General features: G+C 38.1%; 2 protein-coding genes across 2 annotated transcripts in view; one reads left to right on the forward strand and one right to left on the reverse strand.

The window, feature by feature from the left end:
- Positions 1 to 505: 505 nt before the first annotated feature.
- LOC101851782 (transmembrane protein 35A) lies at positions 506 to 14468 on the reverse strand. Its single transcript, XM_005090589.3, has 3 exons — positions 14225 to 14468; positions 8167 to 8302; positions 506 to 5926 (listed from the first exon to the last, which is right to left on the reverse strand). Exons 1-3 carry the CDS (start codon positions 14333 to 14335, stop codon positions 5664 to 5666), a joined length of 510 nt encoding a protein of 169 aa, XP_005090646.1. The 5' UTR covers positions 14336 to 14468; the 3' UTR covers positions 506 to 5663.
- A 2551-nt stretch (positions 14469 to 17019) lies between these two features.
- Positions 17020 to 20314, forward strand: part of LOC106012835 — a gene marked incomplete in the record, with an annotated part of 4774 nt that continues 1479 nt past the window's right edge. The window contains 2 exon segments of the mRNA XM_013086959.2: positions 17020 to 17642; positions 18772 to 18896. Of these exon segments, the coding sequence (XP_012942413.1) occupies positions 17547 to 17642; positions 18772 to 18896 (221 nt within the window).

Genomic DNA, 20314 nt, shown 5'->3' on the forward strand with positions numbered 1-20314 from the left:
AGAGGGATGGTGGGATGTGGGAGCGTGGCTTGAGGGGTATCGCTGTCGCAAGCAGGAGACCTGAGTTCAATTCCGGAGTAGAGAGAATTTTCATCCAATATCTCAGTTTTTCTACTGGAATCTTGTATCCTTCTCAGCCCAGGTTGACCCTGACAGGCAGGGTAAGAAGCCCGCCTCCTAAATGATGTAAACTGTGTCGATGGGTGCATAGAAACTCTTTCATAAAAAAGAAAATCGGTTTGGAGCTAGACGAACGAAAAGTCAGAGAGCATTTGTTTCGTTTGTTTGAGTTAACAGAAGTATATGTCGATGCAATAACAGTACATGTAATTGATCTGAGCAGAAAAAAAGCAAGACAGACATACAGGAACAACAGAGGAAGAGAACAGAAATAGGACTTATCAGTGACACCCTCAAACCACCTGACATGCAGATGCTTCTTGCAGGACAATAACAAAGAGACTGACAGCTGTAAGACAATTAAATACGTACAACTAGAGGCATGTTAAGGAAATGATACAAACTTTATTTTTGAGGCTGCTTATTATCTGTTTGTTTTTTTAGCAAACAAGGCTAAAAGTAAAAGGAAGAACATAAAAATAAACAGCTGGCGAAGCCAGGAACAAAAGTAAGCATAAACAACACCAAATTCTTAACTTAAAGCTGCAAACTATACGAAATACTGTAATGACAATGTACCTGGAGAAAAGAAACAACAGAAACTAATAATAGAGTTGCTATACATGTGTACACTCACGGCCTTACCTGCTCACAACAGACTTAATTTTAAAAACTTTTACAGGGGCAATTTTCCAGCTCATTTTTTTTATTCCATGTCACAAGTCCACCGAAGAGGAAGCCTTTTGACAACCACAAACAGACAGCAAGCAGGGAAATGACAGTTCAAAAAAGTCAAGCTATGCTTTTTAATTGAAGTTTATGAACAACCATTTTAAAAAATGTCTCTTTCCAATAAAAATTTGGATTTGGATATTAAATGAATGTAGTTTTTACATCATACTTCAGTAATTCCATGTATACATGTATATATATGTTTATTCATGTGCATTAAAATTACATAATTCCTTCCACTTTTTCATGTTGCATTGTCTTTACGGATGTTGTAGCTTTTTTTTTCTTTTTTTTTTTTTACTAAACCAAAGGTGTCAAACTCAAGGCCTGTGGTTCGCATCCGGCCTCAAGAACAATAATTATATTATCCAGCCTGACTAAGAGATAATTTTAGGTACGGTAGTTCATCCTGCGAATCTCCAGAACTAATACTAATAACACAGAACCTCACTCTAACTCTAAATATATAAATGGAATTATTAGCAAGAAAAAAGTGTCAAACATCCAGCTTTGTCAAATTGGCAATTAGTTTAAGAATGAAAATTAGTCAACTTGATTTGTTATTATTGTCTGTGAGTTTTGCCTGTTGTGATTCAGATCACTGCTCAATTAATGTTTATACAGTCTGGCCCGCAACTTTTACTTTTTAAGTGGCACTTTTACACCCCCCCCCCCCTCCCCCTTGAGCAATCGAGTTTGACACCTATGAACAAAACCATAAATTTTGTTTGTTGTAGAAGTCACAGAAAGAGAACAAAAATATCTACCACTGTAGAGAATGAGGAGAAAGAAAAATCCCACAATACTCTACCATTTTACTTTAAAAACAGAAAAAATAATCCCACCCACTACACAGCTGTCTAAGAAAAATTAATGAAGCAAGTTGGTAAACAAAAAAGTGCCAGATATTCCACCCTTTTAGACTGATTGAAACCTCTCTCAGACCAGCAAGCTATGACTCATATTTTGGCAACAATGAATACCAAGCAAGACAGGGAAGGAATACAGGAAAACACAAAGATTGTTACTGTATGAAGATGGGAGTTGCATTGGTTGGGAATGAGTTGGAAGCCATAAATAAATAACATGTGGTCACTTCGAAGATGGATTGAAACCACAGGAATTTTACGGAGATTGGTTTGGTAAATTTTCAAACAAATGATTTTTCTGTCCAGCCAGAATCGTTGATGTAACAGCTGGTTTATGAACTAATTGACACTTACTCCCATCTTTTACAATCCTCCTCCCCCACCCTCCATTCTTTCCTACACTTACTGAAACAAAAAATTTTTCCTTTAGACAACTTTCACTGTATCCACTATTCTGTGTACTTTTGTCCCCGAAACATGTGTTACCATAACTCATTATAACTTTTGGTACAAAACAGGTGAAAAACATGCATGACAATGATACAGTCTTCTGGAAATATCAAGCAGGTAATTGAGCTTTACCAAGCCTGACACTAAAGCGTATATGAGATTTGTTTCCACAAAGACTTTCCTATTGTAGTCATAAAAACAAAGGCAGACCATCAATACGCCTAAAATTTGGTTGACTTGCGGTCTTATACATGATGTATTACAACCTTAAAAGACTCGAAACTAATAAAAACCAGAACTATATGGGTGGAAACACAGGACAAGGGTCATTTTTTCGTTTTTGCTAGTACTTAGAGATATCATGCTATTCGTGGTTCTCATCACAGGACACTTTACAGGGGTCTGCATGTCTTGAATAACAACAAATTTCCCAGTTATAACAATGTTTGTCTGAATGAATGAGGTGAAGTCCATTATTATAAACTACTACCGGTAGTCTGGGTATAGTTAAGTGTACATATAAAAAAAATACCAGTAGTTGAATGACATTTTAAAAATCCCAAGGAAGTATATAAATATAGTACAGCTTTATCAAGACCTCAGCTAAGTGTAGGGCCTAGACCTAATTGGCTAATAACTACATAAACTCAGCTTTTCAGTCTGAGCCAAAGTGCTCAACATTTCTCTATCTCTCATTAATTATCCACTTCTGCTGGACTGCTTGGGTCTGCTTCAGTAAACTTCCAAGGACCAAACTTCTTGCATTATCTCTAAATAAAGTATTAAAACCATGGTAAGGGCAGCTTTTCAGAAACATGAACTTCGCACAGAGACCACATTTCACCTTTAAAGATGGCCATCATTACTGGTGGATTCCAACGTATCTTGATGATGAAAGCTCTATAAAATAAAACTGTTCACTCAAAATGCATTTACACCCCATCCCCCTCTCTGCTACGAATAAAGGGATATAAGCATAACTACTATATTTAAAAAAACTAAACAACCAAAGATACTTCCCATCTCTTCTGAAAAGAAATAAGAACGGACTGTGACTTAAACTTAAACAAAGAAACATGCAAAATGCACAACCTGTCAGACCAAGTAGAGTATGTAAAAATAAAAGCACACTTATCTAACAAATTACTTAAAACATCTTTTAAAAGAAAAACAAACAAACAATTTCTCTCGTATTTCAACCAAGCATTATTATAACATATACTTACACGTTAATGCAGACAGCAAAATTTCTACAAATATAGTTTTCTCCATTCACTCACATTCAAGATTATTTGAATACCAAAAAGTTACATTTATACCACTTACACACAAATAATCAAGCATTTTTTCAACACACCTTTTACTTTTAGAACATTGACACACCTTCAAGCAATATAAAACTTACATGCACAGTTCGAAATATTTTTCGAAATGAGATTCCAAAATTTATGCGTTCATTATCTCAGACATTAGCATCTGCTTTTCTCAAACATTCTTGCAGCAACATCAAATACTAGGAACATGAAACTACATCACCCAATGTACTTCAATTGCATAAGTAAGTTACACATAGCTACAAAACAATCTTTACAAGTCGTGAAGTCAGATGCAAGAGTATGAATATGTCCCAATAAAAAATTCATCCGTCTGACCCATAAACAAATCCTCAATAATTATTATCGGTCCTTTCAAGCTTCAAGAAAGTCAGTTTAAAATACCCAGTATCACTTAATCTGTTTTTAAAAAAATAAGTTAGAACCCTTACAGAGCGTACCAAATAAAATATGCACAAAATGCTGTTTAGAAAAATATGCCTTTCTGTTTTACCACTAACAGCTAAAGGTAAAGATCCAGGTAGTTAAATAACTTAAACACCAACTATCTCTAGACTTCTATTCAAGATAGATGGGTATTTTTTTTCCACCAAAATCAAAACAAGTGGACAAACAATAAAATGAAACCAAAAACTCTATATGTTCAAAAATTGAAGAGTGCCTGATTCTACCACATTGTGACACATATATTGAACATACATAAATGATATGTTTTGGAGAAAGTAAGCTTCTTGGAGACAGTAAGTTAGCAAAGGATTGACTCTAAAAAAATTACAAGAGTTTTAACACTTTCTTCAACATAATTAAATTAAGGGATCAGACAGAAGAGTGTATAAGTGTATGACGTAGATGCTGCATGGGTACCCATGTCAACAATCCATTGAAAGCAAAAACCTGTTTTAGTGAAGTGATCTTATCATTTTAATTTTACTTTGCAATGACGAAGCCGGTCAGATCATGAAGTGAGTAATCAAACCATTCCACAGACTGCAGTACATATTCTGAGAAACATCGAAAGAGAAAACAATTAAGCTTTTAAAATATGGTAACAAATTTTGGGTGTCCTTATCTTTACTGAATTTCTAAGGGTAATATATCTGCAATTCCAACAAAGTTTGAGCAGTTGTGGAAATACAGCTTTTCTTTAAACAAAACATATGGCCTTCTTTAAAGCTATGGAGGTAAAAATTTACAATGAAGTACAAAGTAACAAAACAAGTCTCTTGCTCAATGAATCAATAGCAAGTTGCCAAAACAACTGCATCTGATGCTTCAAAAAGTCAATGTTTAGCAATCCGTGAATCCCTGGTTCAAGGACCCTCTATACAACAAAACACTGACTTTAATCAACCACGCTTGCATGAGTGCTAGTATACTCTAGTAATGACAGATATCAAATCACTCAAAACAGCAAAACGTTTACACTCAAAAAGCATAGATATATTATCAGAGCCACTGCATTGTCAATCTAGAAAAATACTACCGGTACAGGTAGTTAGTCTGATACTCAGTATACTGAAAAAGCAACATTACATAATAAACACATTATATTTATTTGTGTTTTCCTACATTTTCAAACAGTCAAACCCTCTGATGAACAAAATGCTTCTCCAACCTAATTTCCCAGTACTCAGTAATATCACAACTACAAAATAATTCTGAACACATCACACTTCTCCTTATATTAAAAACTTACACCCACAAAATACCAGCACACTCTCCCACAAGTGCTTCGAAACTCTTTCAAAAAGTACTCTACACAACATCACCACAGAACAACCATCTTAGAACAAAGAGTCGAGTCAACTCATCGTAAACTTTCCCTGCATTTTGTATATTTATCTTAAGCAATCTTAGCTACATCTATGTGACACAAGAGGAAGACAAACAACAACAGTGTGAAAATATCACACAGAAAGAAGGAGACCTATCATCAAGGAAAGCAACGGACAAGAAAATTCAGAAAGACCTTATGAAGGAACACTTTCTGCAGTGAAGGGAGAATGCCTTGGTAAAAGGTGAGTCATAAGAAACCTGAAAAAACAGTGTAACAAGCACAGCAGACATTGTCTTTAAAGCAAATTTACAATAAGCAGACTCGACTGTTTGCACTGTCAGACAACACTAAGCACATCGCATCACTCAGACAACACCAAGATCATTGATCTTTTTTATCATCCAGTCTGACATCCCCCCTGTTGGTAGGTGGCGCCACAGATGAGTCCAGCTGGCTCTTCTCAAAGACAGACTTTGGCTCCGCAGCAAGAGACTGTAGGAAGATGACCAACCGGCAGGTGAGTAGTAGTGAAAAGACAATGGCCGGACTCATCTTGTCCAGGCCTTCGTCCAAAGCATAATGAGCGTAGATGTCGTTCAGCGTGATCAAAAGAAGGAATATATTAGCAGCTTCCTTAAGGGGTCCTGAAACAAAAAGGTAAAGTTTTGTTATGAGCACACTTAATATTTAATCTTAAAAGAAAGAAAATAAAAAGTACTTCATGTATCCCATTGAAGAATTCTGGTTACAGTTGATTGTTCGACAAGTTGAATACCACAAAAATTCCCTAGTCACACCCTATTCATACTATCAGACCTGTTAATATGTGCCATGACATTGTGGAATCAGGTGCTCCTCAAAATAATGACATCAAAATCAAAGAAGAATTTTTTGTTTTGAGCTCAACGCCATTTACATGTATGTCCAATTATGTTTTGTTGTTATCGATACAGCAACAGCTGGGTTCTTGTCCTTTTATCCACTGTCATGTTAAGATAAATACAGGTTTCATGCAGTTGCTATAACGTTCCATAAGTTGTGTTGTCAATGTTAGGTCTCGCAGAGAGAAGTGTAGCTGAGATGTCATATATATACGGATGTGCAGTGGAACTGGTGATGATCCACAGTCTCATGTGCATAATTACTCAAAGGATTCATTGTAGGAAGTTTTGGTTTGATTCTTTTTAAGTTGAAGTTGAGCATATATTCTGTTTGTAGGTTCTGAGGGTGGTTGATATTGTCATTTTGTTTGAAATTATACCAAAAATGTAAGTTATCCACAAACTGATGGGCACCTGATTTACCCGTGTTGAGACACACATTATTTTACAAAAATTACCTGTCCAGTCCTGACACTCAACACATACACCTTCATAACTTCTATAATTGCCATGATGAAATGACAAAAGTCATACTATCAAAGGTATTCAAGCTCACACACAAATGTGACACACAGGGATTAGAAGGAGTGTCAGCACAGAGAACCGGGAAGAAATATTATGTAACATATTATATGAAAGATATTATGTATTATTATTTTAAAAAATAAACACTTGTTAAGAACTAAACTCAATCAAAACAATTACCGTACTCAATGTACAATGACAAGCATCCTTTTCTTCTGTTTTGTATGAGATTTTGTGCAAGAAAGCTGTGCATGAGGTACACTGATACGGTAGTTTACATTATACAATGACATGAAATACAGAAAATGCACCTCAAATCAGGACCACAGCGGCACTGGATATCGAGATATACAGTAACTGCTACTTACAACATATAACAATACGTAAAAGCACACATTGCTAAAAAAACAAACAAAAAAAAAACAAAAAAACAAAAACAAAAGAGAATGTTTTCATCAAAAGCCAGTTTCTCACTACATGATAAGTACAAAAGTGTATAATTTGTACATAATTTAAAAAAGCAATCCCCATTTCTGAACTCAGGTTTTTCTGCAAAACCTACCCAAAACATATGACAATGCAAAATCTTAAAAAGGCCTAAAGATCTGTTTTCACAGCTGCTGTATTTGGCTCCAAAGACATGTGTACAACATATTTTCCCTAACTAAGAGTAACACCCTCACCCCAACTCCCTGGTGCTCAATAGCTTCAAGTGTGGGATATACTTTTTCGAAGTGGCTAGCCGTACTTAAGTACTGCTAGCCTGAGAGTCTAGCCTTACTTAAGTACGGCTAGACTGCCAGTCTAGCCGTACTTAGACCTAGGTTTGGCCCTATCGACTCAAACCTGTTAAGTACACAGGTCTCATTAGACCTAGATCTAGTAATTATTCAGGTTCAAATACATGCTGCGCAAGTCAGTAAGGCACCTTTTGGTTTTGTCTGAAATACAAATACTTTTAGGTATTGCAAACTAAAAATTTCATTTACAATTCAGCCATCAATATTAAGTAAGGCTAGCCTGACAGTCTAGCTGTCCTTAAGTACGGCTAGCCTGGCTGTCTACCCGTACTTAAAGTGAGGCTAGACTGCCAGTCTAGCCGTACTTATCTTAGGCCCTATTAACATTAGAAAACAGGAGGTTTAAAATACATGCACTGTCATTTGCATTAAGGCACCTGGTTTCGTCTCAAATACAAATACTTCAGGTACTGCAAACTAAAAATTTATATATTTACAATTCAGTAGGCCTATTTTTAAAAAATGGTCAGTCTAGCCATCATATTAAGAATAAGTACGGCTAGCCCAGCTGTCTAGCCGTACTTAAGTACAGCGTACGGCTAGCCTCTTCCATACTTTTTTATCGTCCTCATAGCTAAAATCCAGTGTACTTCACATAATATAAGCACAGAAAATAAGTTTTGAAAACAATAACGAAAACTTGATCAAACGCTAATATAATGAGTGCCAGCACATTACCTGGAAGGAAAGCTAAAAATGCTCCACAAATGACTTCAGTGGAGCCCACTGTTTTCCGGTACGTGTGAGGATTTGGTTTCCAGCCCGTCTGCTTTACAAGAGGGAAAACTTTGGAATTGCGAATGTATGTTTTCCTCTGCAAAAGAACAAATAAATAAGAAATAAAAGGACATGATGATATGTGTTTACAAGCTTATATCTAGAATTAACTGTTGAAGGCACTTATTGTAGCCTGAGGCAAAAGTCACTTTAAGAGCCAAAAAAACACAAAATTAAATACATTATTATATACATTGAGTTGTAGTACCATCATATAACTATGGAGAGTATCATACACAGGATACGGCTATGAGCTGATGATGAACAGTCCTGGTCACAGTTTAAAAACCCAGTTTTAACCAACACCATTTTAATCAATGCTTTTCAAATTGATCGAACGTGCTCATTCAAGACAAGTCATTCATCCACTAACATACAATTTTTTAACGATAGATCTAATTCATATATGTGAGTCATCGTGGGGAAATCAGGTGCTCGTCAAAATAATGAAAGTGAAGAAACTTACACTTTTCTGCTGGTTTGACAATTTTTATCGAAATTTTTGTTTTAAAAGCTCAACACCTTATATGTCCATTTAAGAACCTATTTCAGTGTAAATTATATTGAAAAAACTAATTTTACCTCTGAAACTAGGCGGCACCACCTCCTTCAATCGTAAATATCTCGACATGTAGGCCTAGCCTACTCAAGATAAATGGGTAATTCTTTCATTGAAAGCAAGGAAAATGAAAAAGCTTTAAAGTGATACCAATAATTCCACATGTACATGCCCAAAAAATTGACCAGCACCGGATTCCACAGCGCCACGACACATATAAAGATCTAAATCTAAATTTAGATCTACTTATTTTACATTAAAACAACTTCCACATGTATGCACTGATGAGTGGCACTGTTTTAGTTTTGCAGTTAAGAGTGACTAAGAAACTACAAGACTAGACCGCATGATGACTCTCAAGCCTGTTAGCTAGTCACTACTAGTGTACTAGATCTAGATATAGGATTTTAGTATTACATCCTTGCTAAGCTAACAATAAATGCATGGAGCCTGCAGCAGGGCTACATCAAGTATGCGAATGGAAATTGAAGCTATCACGAAAGCACTTGATTGGATGACCCAAGATCGCCCCCACACAACCCATGCTATTCTTATCACTGATTCCATGTATAGATCTACCCTCAGAAGGATTGAAAAAAGTTTCCTGAGAACAGAATGGATTCAAGCTATCGAAGCAACGCCTATACGATCGCTCACATGGATTTTCTGCCCTGGCCATGCAGGTGTTAGGGGAAATGAAAAAGCCGACAGACTGGCTGTTGAGGCCACCTCAGTTGACAATACGGTTCAACCAGATAGGGTCGAGATCCGGAAATGTCTCTCTCACCAGCTGATTGAGGAGGAAAATAGGGAGGCAGAGGTCAGTAATGCCGTGGAGAGGATGATGCTTTTGGGAATACAAAAAGGAAGCGGAAAATCTGGCATCCTTTCCCTTTGCAGGAAAGAACAGAAGAACGTTCAACCAGATGTGCACTGGCACTATCAATGGAAAGACCCTTGGCAACATTTTGGAGAGAGCAACGGAGCATCAATAGACATGTCCGGAGTGCAAGGATGTTGCTTCCTGAAACAGTGATGAACAATGAATAAAATACACAGTGGCTACGTTCACGGCACCTTGAACGTAGTCTGCAGGCTGGGTTCACGGCGCCGTGAAGGTAGTTGGCAGGCTACATTCACGGCGCCCTGACTGCAGTTTGCAGGCGCTGTTGAGGGCTACATTCACGGCACTCAAGCTTCGTTTAGACGGAGCATTCACTGCCGGTTTTAGTCAGTGACTACAGTGACGTATATTTAATATTTTGGCCAGCTTCAAATGTTCCATCCCATGAGATGAAGGAAAACGAAAAAGCCTGGGAACCGACGCAGAGAGAAATAAATGACGGGAATCATTCTTATCATAATAGCAAACACCCTCTCTCTCTCTCTCTTTCTGTCTGTCTCTCCCCTTTCTCTTTCCTTCTCTCTTTCTCCCCCCCCCCCCTCTCTATTTTCTCTGTCTCTGTCTTTCTGTCTGTCTCCCCCCCCCCTTCTCTCTCCCTCTCTCTCTCTCCCCTTCTCTCTCTCCCCCCCCCAACTTTTTTTTTTTTTGGCCCCCCCCCCCCCCTCTCTCTCTCTCTCTCTGTGTGTGTGTGTGTGTGCGTATTATGTCTTTGGCCCAGAACGAGATATTCATTCTTTCATTCAAGCTATTTGCAAAAGCGTATTTCATATCATGCATGCATATTTATACAGTAAAGAGATGTAAGGAAAGTTGATAGCATGGTTATCTTTTTTTTTATTTCTTGCAACTACAAGACGAGAACTGAAAACGAAAGCTCTCAATATTATCGCCAGGTCTCCATATCTGAGAAACTCATTATTGGTCAATGTTCCCTTTACTCAAATTTACTGTCTTATTTTGTTCTACACCAAAACTGCGCTTGTGTTTATATTTACAGACAGACAGACAGACAGACAGACAGACAGACAGACAGACAGACAGACAGACAGACAGACAGATTATAGATCAGTTCCTACTGTCCATTCATTCTTTTGTTTCAGCCTCATAACCGTCTCTTTCAATGACATTTGCTGATGCTGATGCTAGCGTCTAATCAACGAGATGAGAGTGCTGTTTCGGCACTACCCCAGTTTCAACAGTTATCGAGCTCAGAAAATGCTTTTTGAACACCTTTCCAAAATACTTTGATGCCCTAGCCTCAATTTCTCAAGATTACCACAGCCTACTGCAATGGCATCGACATTCTTCAGCACATCACACGACAGTTCGAACATTGATAGGCACTAGCGGTGTAGCTATAATGATGGAACATATCGTGAGAGTGATAATAGTGGAGAGGAAACTTTAGATGAGGATGAACTTGCTCCTCACCCCATTGCCAAAAAGAAAATTTCACCAAAGAAGAAAGATACAGAAGTAGGTGACAATGACAGATATGCGCTTTTTTACTCTGCCTTTGACAATCCATCATCAAATAAAATGCCAGCAAAATTTACAAGGAAGTGTTAAAGCTATGGAGGCTGAAACAATTTTCACAAAATCAGCGCAACACTGAGGTTTAGTATACAGCAGGCTGCTGTGTGACGAAGATGCCAAATCTCATCAGATGCTCAATTTTTTATGGCATTTTTATGACTTTGAAATTGTAAAAGATGACTACACACATCGCATTAGCAAAAGTATGTTCAATGCCCTTCAGAGCTTCCAAACACCAACAACGAAGAGCTGAACAGAAAACTCACGAAGATTGAAAAACAGAGCAGTTACAAATACCTCACAAAACCTGGACGCAACAGTTACTTGTGTTCGTTCTATTAGTTTTAATTTTGTTGTTGTTCAGGAGCTATTGGTTTCTTACCGAGCACAAACCTCTTTTGCACTTAGACCCTGTAAGATTTTGAACATCTGTCAGTGAGGAACAGAGGCCACGTAACTGCCATGGTTTTGGGTGGCTTGGGGTGGAATGAACAAAGCCGCTCTCGTGAGAATCACCGGATGTCTTGGTTTAGTGAACTACATCGCGCAAGTGCTGGAACGTCTTGTCTTACCCTTATTTTCGTCAAGGTGTTATTCAAGTAGTCATCCCCATGCGAAACACGGCATTTTCTCATAGGGCCAATGCCATTACAGAATTCTTAAAAAACCATATCAAGTCAACGTTCGAATAGTTAGCAGCAAACAGCCCCGATATGAATCCTACAGGTATGTGAAGTCCCATGAAACAGCGACTGAAGAAAAACGACTTTGACCCCAATTCAGACCCTTTGTTCGCAACTCTCTGTGACATTTGAAATGAAATGACAAATATGTCCAAAATTTAATAGAATTGATGCCCAAAGGTTTCGTGCACAACACAAAGCCAATGGTTCCTAAGCAAAATAACAATCAACACAATTAGTGTTGAGTCGAAGTTTTGTGTGGTAGTGGTATTTGTGATTGCTCTGTTTCGCGTTATGTTTGAAACTATCGTGACAAAATATCATTGGGCATGCAATATATCACCATTCGATCAATATTGATACTCTTCAATAAATGTGCAAAGACAATTTTACGTTTCTTTGATTTCGCACGATTTTGCCAAGCCTATTTTTTAAGGTCAATTTTGAGTAACAACATCTCGGGCATCTCTTAAAATAGATTAAATATTAATGTGTCAGATGATGAAGAATTTATTTTTAGCTTTAAATTGGTATGCTGCATGAGTGGGTAATGCAAGGCTTTAACACGATTACTGGGTGATTACATTTTCGCCACTGTATTTAAAATAACTACGTTTACAGTAAGTTTTGCGCGTCCAAACTTTAAGGGCTTTTTTCTCAAATTAGGCTCTTTCAGGGGGGGGGGGGGGGACGCAAAAATCTATCATTCAAAAAGTTGTTAAGATATCGTCATAAATTTCTGTATACTGATAGATGAAACATTATTCTAGTGTAATAAGTAGTGACGTCAAAAAAAAATCTTGAATAAATGATTTTATTATAAATTTAATCTGTTGTTGTGATCTGAGATTTTTGTGGTCAAAATATTCCCACATTTAGAACCTCGAATCTGAAAAAATGTTTCCTCCTACATCAAAAATGTCAAGTCCATCCTCTAAAACAGCCACAGAAGGCTGCAAAACCATTTTTGTAACATTTTAAAATCATTTATAACCTTATGATAGATTTTTTAGAAATGTGTGCATCTATTATCTATTTGTGGTGGCTGAATTTTGCTATTCAAAAGGCTTTTTAATAGCTGCATCGATCGACATGTGGTTTTCGCCAAAAGATTCTTTAAAATATTCTCGAGATGATGACGCCCTTCGTTTTTTCAATTTTGAGAGTTTTGCTGCAAAAAGCTAAATTTCTTTATTTCGCCGATCGCTTTTGAAGGCCGACACTTCTGTCTATGTAATTTTTAAAAATCCGCCAGGTTTGTTTATTTCAAGTCGTACTTCCGTTCGATACTATCGCAAGGCGCATTTTGTTTTGAGAGTATAGATCTTGACTTTCTATTATTTTTTTTTTCATCTTTCAAGATTTATTGCTCCATTCCAGTAGAGTGTAAATTTTAAGGTATTTTTTTACTTTCCCTCCCGTCTCACACTCAGCTACCAGTTGTCTATTTTCTACTAAATATTGATGCGCTGAACACGAATATCAACTTCATTTCCGTCGCAAATTAATGGTTTTTGAAGAAATATTTGATTGTTTTTAACCCAAATAGACATGCTTTGGACCAATCGGAGGGTTCCAGGGGGGCCTGCCCCACTGGGGTAAAAGAAAATCTGGGGGGTTACAGGGGGGCATGCCCCCCTGTTTTTACACCCATAATTTGATATTTTACAGTTAGATTTGAAATTGTCTTGAAAATAATTGATTTGCGACAGTTTTAGTGGCTTTATGTGTGATCTGCAGCAAACAGTACAGCAGTTTGACCCCTGAAACAGTGCATCTGTGTGCGGGAGTGAAAGTAAAAATTTACCAATTTTAATACAGAAGACCAATGACTTTCAGTTGATGTTAATGCACCGATCATTCCTTTCAACGAAAGGGGCCCAGCTAGTTTTATTTATGACATTCCAATATGGCAGGCGTTACCATAGAGCAACACAAAAGAATTTTCAAAATTTTATTTCATGACCTAATTCTCCACTCTATTTGATGCTACACATTGATGCTACCACATTTGCAAGCTTAGTTTCTTCTTCTTAACGAATTTCAAAATTTTCCCCGCATCATGCCTTTTAACTTAATTTAAACCGTCAGTGGACGCTCCATCTAAAGGAAGCTTGAGTGCCGTGAACGTAGCCCTCAACAGCGCCTGCTAACTGCATTCAAGGCGCCGTGAACATAGCCTGCCAACTACATTCACGGCGCCGTGAACCTAGCCTGCAGACTACGTTCACGGCGCTGAAGCCAAGCCAAAGCCAAAGCAAGCAAACCCAAGCTTACCATTTCTTTGTAGATCTCCCCATTGACGGAAGGCGTCAATTTTATTGTCCCAACAAAAATGAAAAACAGACCCAGCGTCAATCCTAGGACCTTTAAAACTACGGATGCCATTGCAAACAAATAACACTGCAAGGTTCTATACAGTGATCAGAGGAGAATTTTATTGTTTTCACAGTTTTCAGTCGTGGAGCTACTTGATTGCCCAAAAGAGTATGACTCTTCACGAATGGAAAGCAGTTTTCAATAACTTAGAATCCTAAATTTTAGAGTCATAGAACAATTGTAAAACTACAAATAGTATCCTCACAAAACTAATAATTTTATTTCTTATTAATTAATTTTTTTTCTTCAAACTGTCATAAACATTAAGAACAATTCCTATAGTAATTAATTGGAGTAAGAAGAGGTATAAAAAAACTTCTATTAAACCATTGTACTGCTAGCTAAACACAATAGCATAATATTCGTGCTTTAATTTTACTTTAAACAGCCTCTACTGTTCACAAACTACTGACTCCTCTTTCTCCTCCTCATCTCTCCTCCTTCTTTTATTTGTAATTACTGTCTAGTAACACTCCTAATCTTCGACACTTGTATAACATAATGTTGTTGCAAAGGCCCCAAAACTCTTACAAGTCTTACTAATACTTATAAATTACTGACGTTCATAGTTAAGTTAAAGTCAAAGAGATTAAAAGTAAAGTAGTTCTAAACTCCTTGGTTAAAGTGAAAGTAAAAAGTACGAACATGCCTGTTTCCGAAGGCTACTCGTTCCGGTGTAATACAATATTTTCTCACCTAGGCAAAATCCATCTCCACCCCCTTTCCTCCCCAAGATGCAAAACAAAACAACGCACATACCGAACCGTCGAGAAAGATATATATATCTATCTATCTATCTATCTATCTATCTATCTATCTATCTATCTATCTATCTATCTATCTATCTATCTATCTAGAGAGAGAGAGAGAGAGAGAGAAAGAGAGAGAGAGAGAGAGAGAGAGAGAGAGAGAGAGAGAGAGAGAGAGAGAGAGAGAGAGAGAGAGAGAGAGAGAGAGAGAGAGAGAAAGAGATTACATAGCCAACCACACAAGCCAGAAAAACCTGTAAGATTTCACTCTGTTAATTTATTAAAATAATTAGACCTATTATCATTTTATCTTCCAGCACAATGGGAGCTCTTTGCACAGTTGTGAAAAATAAGTGCCCCCACGGGGTACACGTCATATGCACACTGTGGTCATTGCAGCCTATCTATTACACTGTTTTTCCAATAATATACATGTAGTGGAGTTTATGGGGTTGAAACTGGGCTACACCTGACCTTACTTTACTTTACTTTTATCCGCCGCTTATACCATTTTGGGAGTCGCTGGAAGAAAGAGACGTTTCTCTGTTGCCAGCCAGAGAGCTTTGGTCAGGGGTATGCCGTGGGTGGTTAATGTTTCCCTGACTCCATCTATCCAGGTCTTTCTCGGTCGCCCTCTAGCCTTGTTGTTATCGATTTTTTAATGTAGGCACGTTGTGCAGGATGGTGTGCTGGTAATCGTAGGAGATGTCCGAACCATTTGATTCTTTGGTGTTGGATGTGATGCATGACATCATTTGTTGCCACAATTTCTCGGATTACAGAGTTTCTAATTTTGTCTCGCCTGGTCTTGTTTACTACTTTTCTAAGGCATCGCATTTCACATGTTGTAAGTGGGTGGTTGGCAGGTGATCTGGTGTGGTTTGCTTCTTCTTTCCTATCAAACATCTATCGTCCTTCTCTCCTTCTTCTTTTTTTAATGTTCGTTACTCTCTTGTAACACCTCTAATCTTCTGGCTCTCATATGACCTTATGCAGTTGCGAGCTCCATAAAACCTCTACTAAAACTAAACTAAAAACAAAACATGTTGTAATTCTTTGCTCAAAAGTCTTTGTTCGTGGTCCATGTTTGGCATTGATAGGTGAGTGTTGGGATGAATATGATGTTGATCATTTTGAGTTTTGTTGTCATGGGGATGTTAAGATGTTTCAGTAGTGGAGTAAGCTGGTAACTAACATTATTGGCCTTTTGTACTCGTGTTTCAATTTCTCTGTTCAGTCGCCCATCCTCTGTGAATATACTTCGAGGTACTTAAATTCTTGGACCTGTCTGAGACTGTTGTTGTTAATGTGTATCCTGAGTGGTTCTGGCTTTCTGCTTACTTTCATTGTCTCTGTTTTGTTGATGTTGATCTTCATGTCGTAGTTGTTACATTCTTCGTTTAATCTGATGGTGTGGTGTTGGAGACTTCGTTCATCTTTGTGTGCCAGGCTTTGGTCATCAGCAAAGAGTAATTCATTTAGGGCGTCTGGTTCTGTGTTGGCCTCTTTTGTAATTCTATCCATATATATGATAAATAATAGTGGTGATAGGACACAACCTTGTCTTACTCCGGATGTTATCTCGAACCATTCTGTGAGTCCCTCTGACGTCCTCACTGTACTTATGCAGTTCTCGTAAATGGCACGGATGTTATCTAGAAGTTGGCTTCTTACAGTGTAGTTTTCGGATTCTTTCCACGGCTTATTTCTGTTCACTCTGTCGAACGCCTTCTCCTGATCGATAAATACTATATTAAGACAGGTGGAGGGTTCAGGTTCAACCCCTTGGGGGTATGGTGTGGTTAGAGAATAGGTATAATTGCAGGTAGTACATTGTCATAGCTGCTCCTGAGCCCATCCTCTCCAAGGTCTAGAAAAGGGTTGGCTCGCTGATCGTGCCAGTCATCAGCTCACACACGTGCGCAATAAACAAACTTGCGGAAATACCCAATTGCATAGGCTACCTAAACCGAAGACAGTGCCGGAAGTATCCAGAAAAGATTAGATGATATACTAATAATGCTACATAATATTATGTACGGTGCATGTCTTTGACCAGATTTTGTCCGGATCATTCTTGTGGTGTTTTCTTAAATGCTCTGCAAGTCTGAAAGTTAAATAAAAAACATGTTTATGTAATGCAGGCTGGAATTTGTTTGGGGTTTTAGTCGTTAGGATTATTGATTCTGGCAATTCTAGCAGGTTGCCACCTTTAATTATTGCAGTTGAAAATCTGGTTTTATGTCATTGATGCTTGAAAATACCTATCAAGTACCGCAAAGAACCCTAAACATGAATACATTTACAAACGAATCTGCTATGATTTTATTTCTCACGTTTCATGTAATGTTGGCATTTCATTAGTCCCAAGATAGGTACTTATGTCGGCTACTTGAATGCGGTCACAGTCACAGTGGAAGGGAATGAATTAATTGATTCCAGGAACCGTCACACTGAATGTTGCGGTAAAAATGTGTCGAGTTAGAGATTATATAACCTTCCCAAGATGCTGGCGACCTGCGATAACATATTATTATACCTGGAGTTGGGTTTGGCTGTTCTTCTTGGTGAGTATACAATATGTGTGTGCATGCGTTTAACCATTGATTGGGCGCACCTTGCAATTAAAAAAAAAAATCAAGCCATTTCAACGTGCAGAAAAGTATTGCAGTTCTATCTAATCACTAATATGTAGATAGACTGAATTGATGTGTACATCACCCCAATATATTTTCAGTCAATGCTACACTCGTGTGACGTTCCAGAGTGGTTTTTCAGATTCTGTATGCCCCAGAACCGCAACCCTAACCAACCAACCAACCAACCAACCAACCAACCAACCAAACAACCAACCAACCAACAAAGTAACCAACCAACCAACCAACCAACCAACCTACCTACCAATTTCTACTATTTCATTAATTTCTCTCTCTTTGAGCCATTTCAAACACGAACTCAAGGGCTCCCTTCTGAAGGTCAGGGCGAGGGTACGATACCCCCCCCCCTTTCCCTTCTCTCTCTCTCTCTCTCTCTCTCTCTCTCTCTCTCTCTCTCTCTCTCTCTCTCTCTCTCTTTCTCTCTCTCTCACTCTCTCTTTCTCTCTCTCTCACTCTCTCTTTCTCTCTCTCTCTCTCTCTCTCTCTCTCTCTCTCTCTCTCTCTGTGTGTGTGTGTGTGTGTGTGTGTGTGTGTGTGTGTGTGTCTGGGTGCACCAAAGGCTTCTCTCTCAAATGCACGTATAAAAGTATATTACAAGAATATGTATAAAACGTAGCAAGGCATAGTAACAGCGCTCTTCCTCTGCTCGCTGATCCCCCCGCCCCCACTTCTTTTTTAATCAATGGAACGCGCCCGCTTAGTTTAGAACTCCGGCTTGAGCTTCATTGGTGTGACAGGCACTTTTAGTAATATCACAGGTAAAGAAAGCACTGCGGATTTATTCAAGATAATAATATTTTGATCTTTTCGATGGACAGCCAGGGGCGCAGAGTAATCGATTGTTAATGCATTGATAAAAAAAAGACGGATGTTTGCAGCTCAATTTAAAGTTGACTTTCTTTCTTTTTTTTAAATTTTTGATTAAGTTGTACTTTTGGGGTCATTTTTCCTTTCATCCCAGATCTGAAATCCCCAAAGACAACGTATCCGACAGGATATTTAACTACTGCTCATTTCATACATTCTTCTACACGATTAGCAGGAAGTCGAAGCAAAAGCATTGAGGGTACCGCTTCCAGTGCATGCGAGACGCAGACGACGATACGCCTACGAGGACACACATGAGTGGCCAGCTGACGGCTCAATGGATTATGACTTTGAAGAAAGTACAGGTCGCTTCTATCTATCTATCTATCTATCTATCTATCTATCTATCTATCAATCTATCTATCTATCTATCTATCTATCTATCTATCTATCTATCTATCTATCTATCTATCTAAATTGAAAAAGGGGTAGAGGAGGGGCTCTCGTGGTCTAAAAGTAAGGTGTTCGCCCCTCATTCTATAGGTCCCGGGTTCGAAATCTGACAGCGACAAAATTTTCTTCTCTAAAATGTTTTCCTTCCACCTCCTTTCATGCTGTCTTGCCATGTTCTTTCACCTGCTTTCATCAACACTTTCTGCCCTCCCCCTCTTCCCCGTCCTCTGGGCTCCTGGCTCTTTCTATTGCTACTCTTGGCTCCTTCTTACTGCGGTCTTTAAGCCACACCCTTGATCTTCTCGGGGTAGGTAAGATCGAATACCCAACCTTCTCGGATAAGGGCGAAAAAATCTCAGAGATCTCGCGTGGAAGTTGTGCACGTTAAAGATCCCTTAGTGGTCCTACAATCGATAATAATAGGCTTCGGCCGCCACCCGGGCAAAATTCAAAATTGATTCCTACCAAAAACTTAAAATGCTCAAAGTGAAAAACAAACAACTCGAGTCCCGCGCGCTCATTATGACCTTATGTAGTTAAGTTGCGAGCGCCGTAAAATTCTTACCGCAAAAACAAATAATAATTTTTAAAAAGCTGAAGAGATATAAATGCAAGTCAAGTAGTATATGTGAGGCATCGTGGTGAAATCAGGCGCTCGTCAAACAAATGAATCAAAGAAGTTGGCATTTTTCTGACCTTTTGGCAATTTTTTAAAATGTTATTTTTTTTGGCTCAACACCTTTTATACTACCATTAAAAAAAAACATTCTTGTGTGGATTTTGCTGAAAAACCTTGATTTAAAGGCACGCAAAAATGTCAGTTTTCAATTTCCAAGGACTCTCAAACTATGAAAATTACCTAACTTTGGCGGTCATTTTCTCGCTAATTTCACCTCTGAAACCTAGCGACCCGAACCTCCTTCAATCACAAATATTTCGACTTCCTATCAACAAAGATGGATACATGTATTGTTTTCACCAAAAGCAAGGCAAATGAACAGGCTTCAAGATGATACCAATAACCCCATATGCCCAAAAATTGACGAGCGCCTATCTCACCACGTCGCGAAACATATTATTATTGTGTCGGTAACGCAGCGTTTCATCATTAAATGTATGGATTGTCCATGTTTTTTACTTTGTGTATTTATTCACGAATTTATGTAATAATTTTAAATTGCATATATTGAAGGAATGCATGATTGCCATTGTGAAACAAATTAATTACCAAGGAGATTCGTTAGGTGGGATCTATTTTTTTAAATGTTTGCGTGTGTGTGTGTGTTTGCGTGTGTGTGTGTGTGTGTGTGTGTGTGTGTGTG

The sequence above is a fragment of the Aplysia californica genome, unplaced genomic scaffold, assembly GCF_000002075.1.
Source record: "Aplysia californica isolate F4 #8 unplaced genomic scaffold, AplCal3.0 scaffold00019, whole genome shotgun sequence".
NCBI lineage: Eukaryota > Metazoa > Mollusca > Gastropoda > Aplysiida > Aplysiidae > Aplysia > Aplysia californica.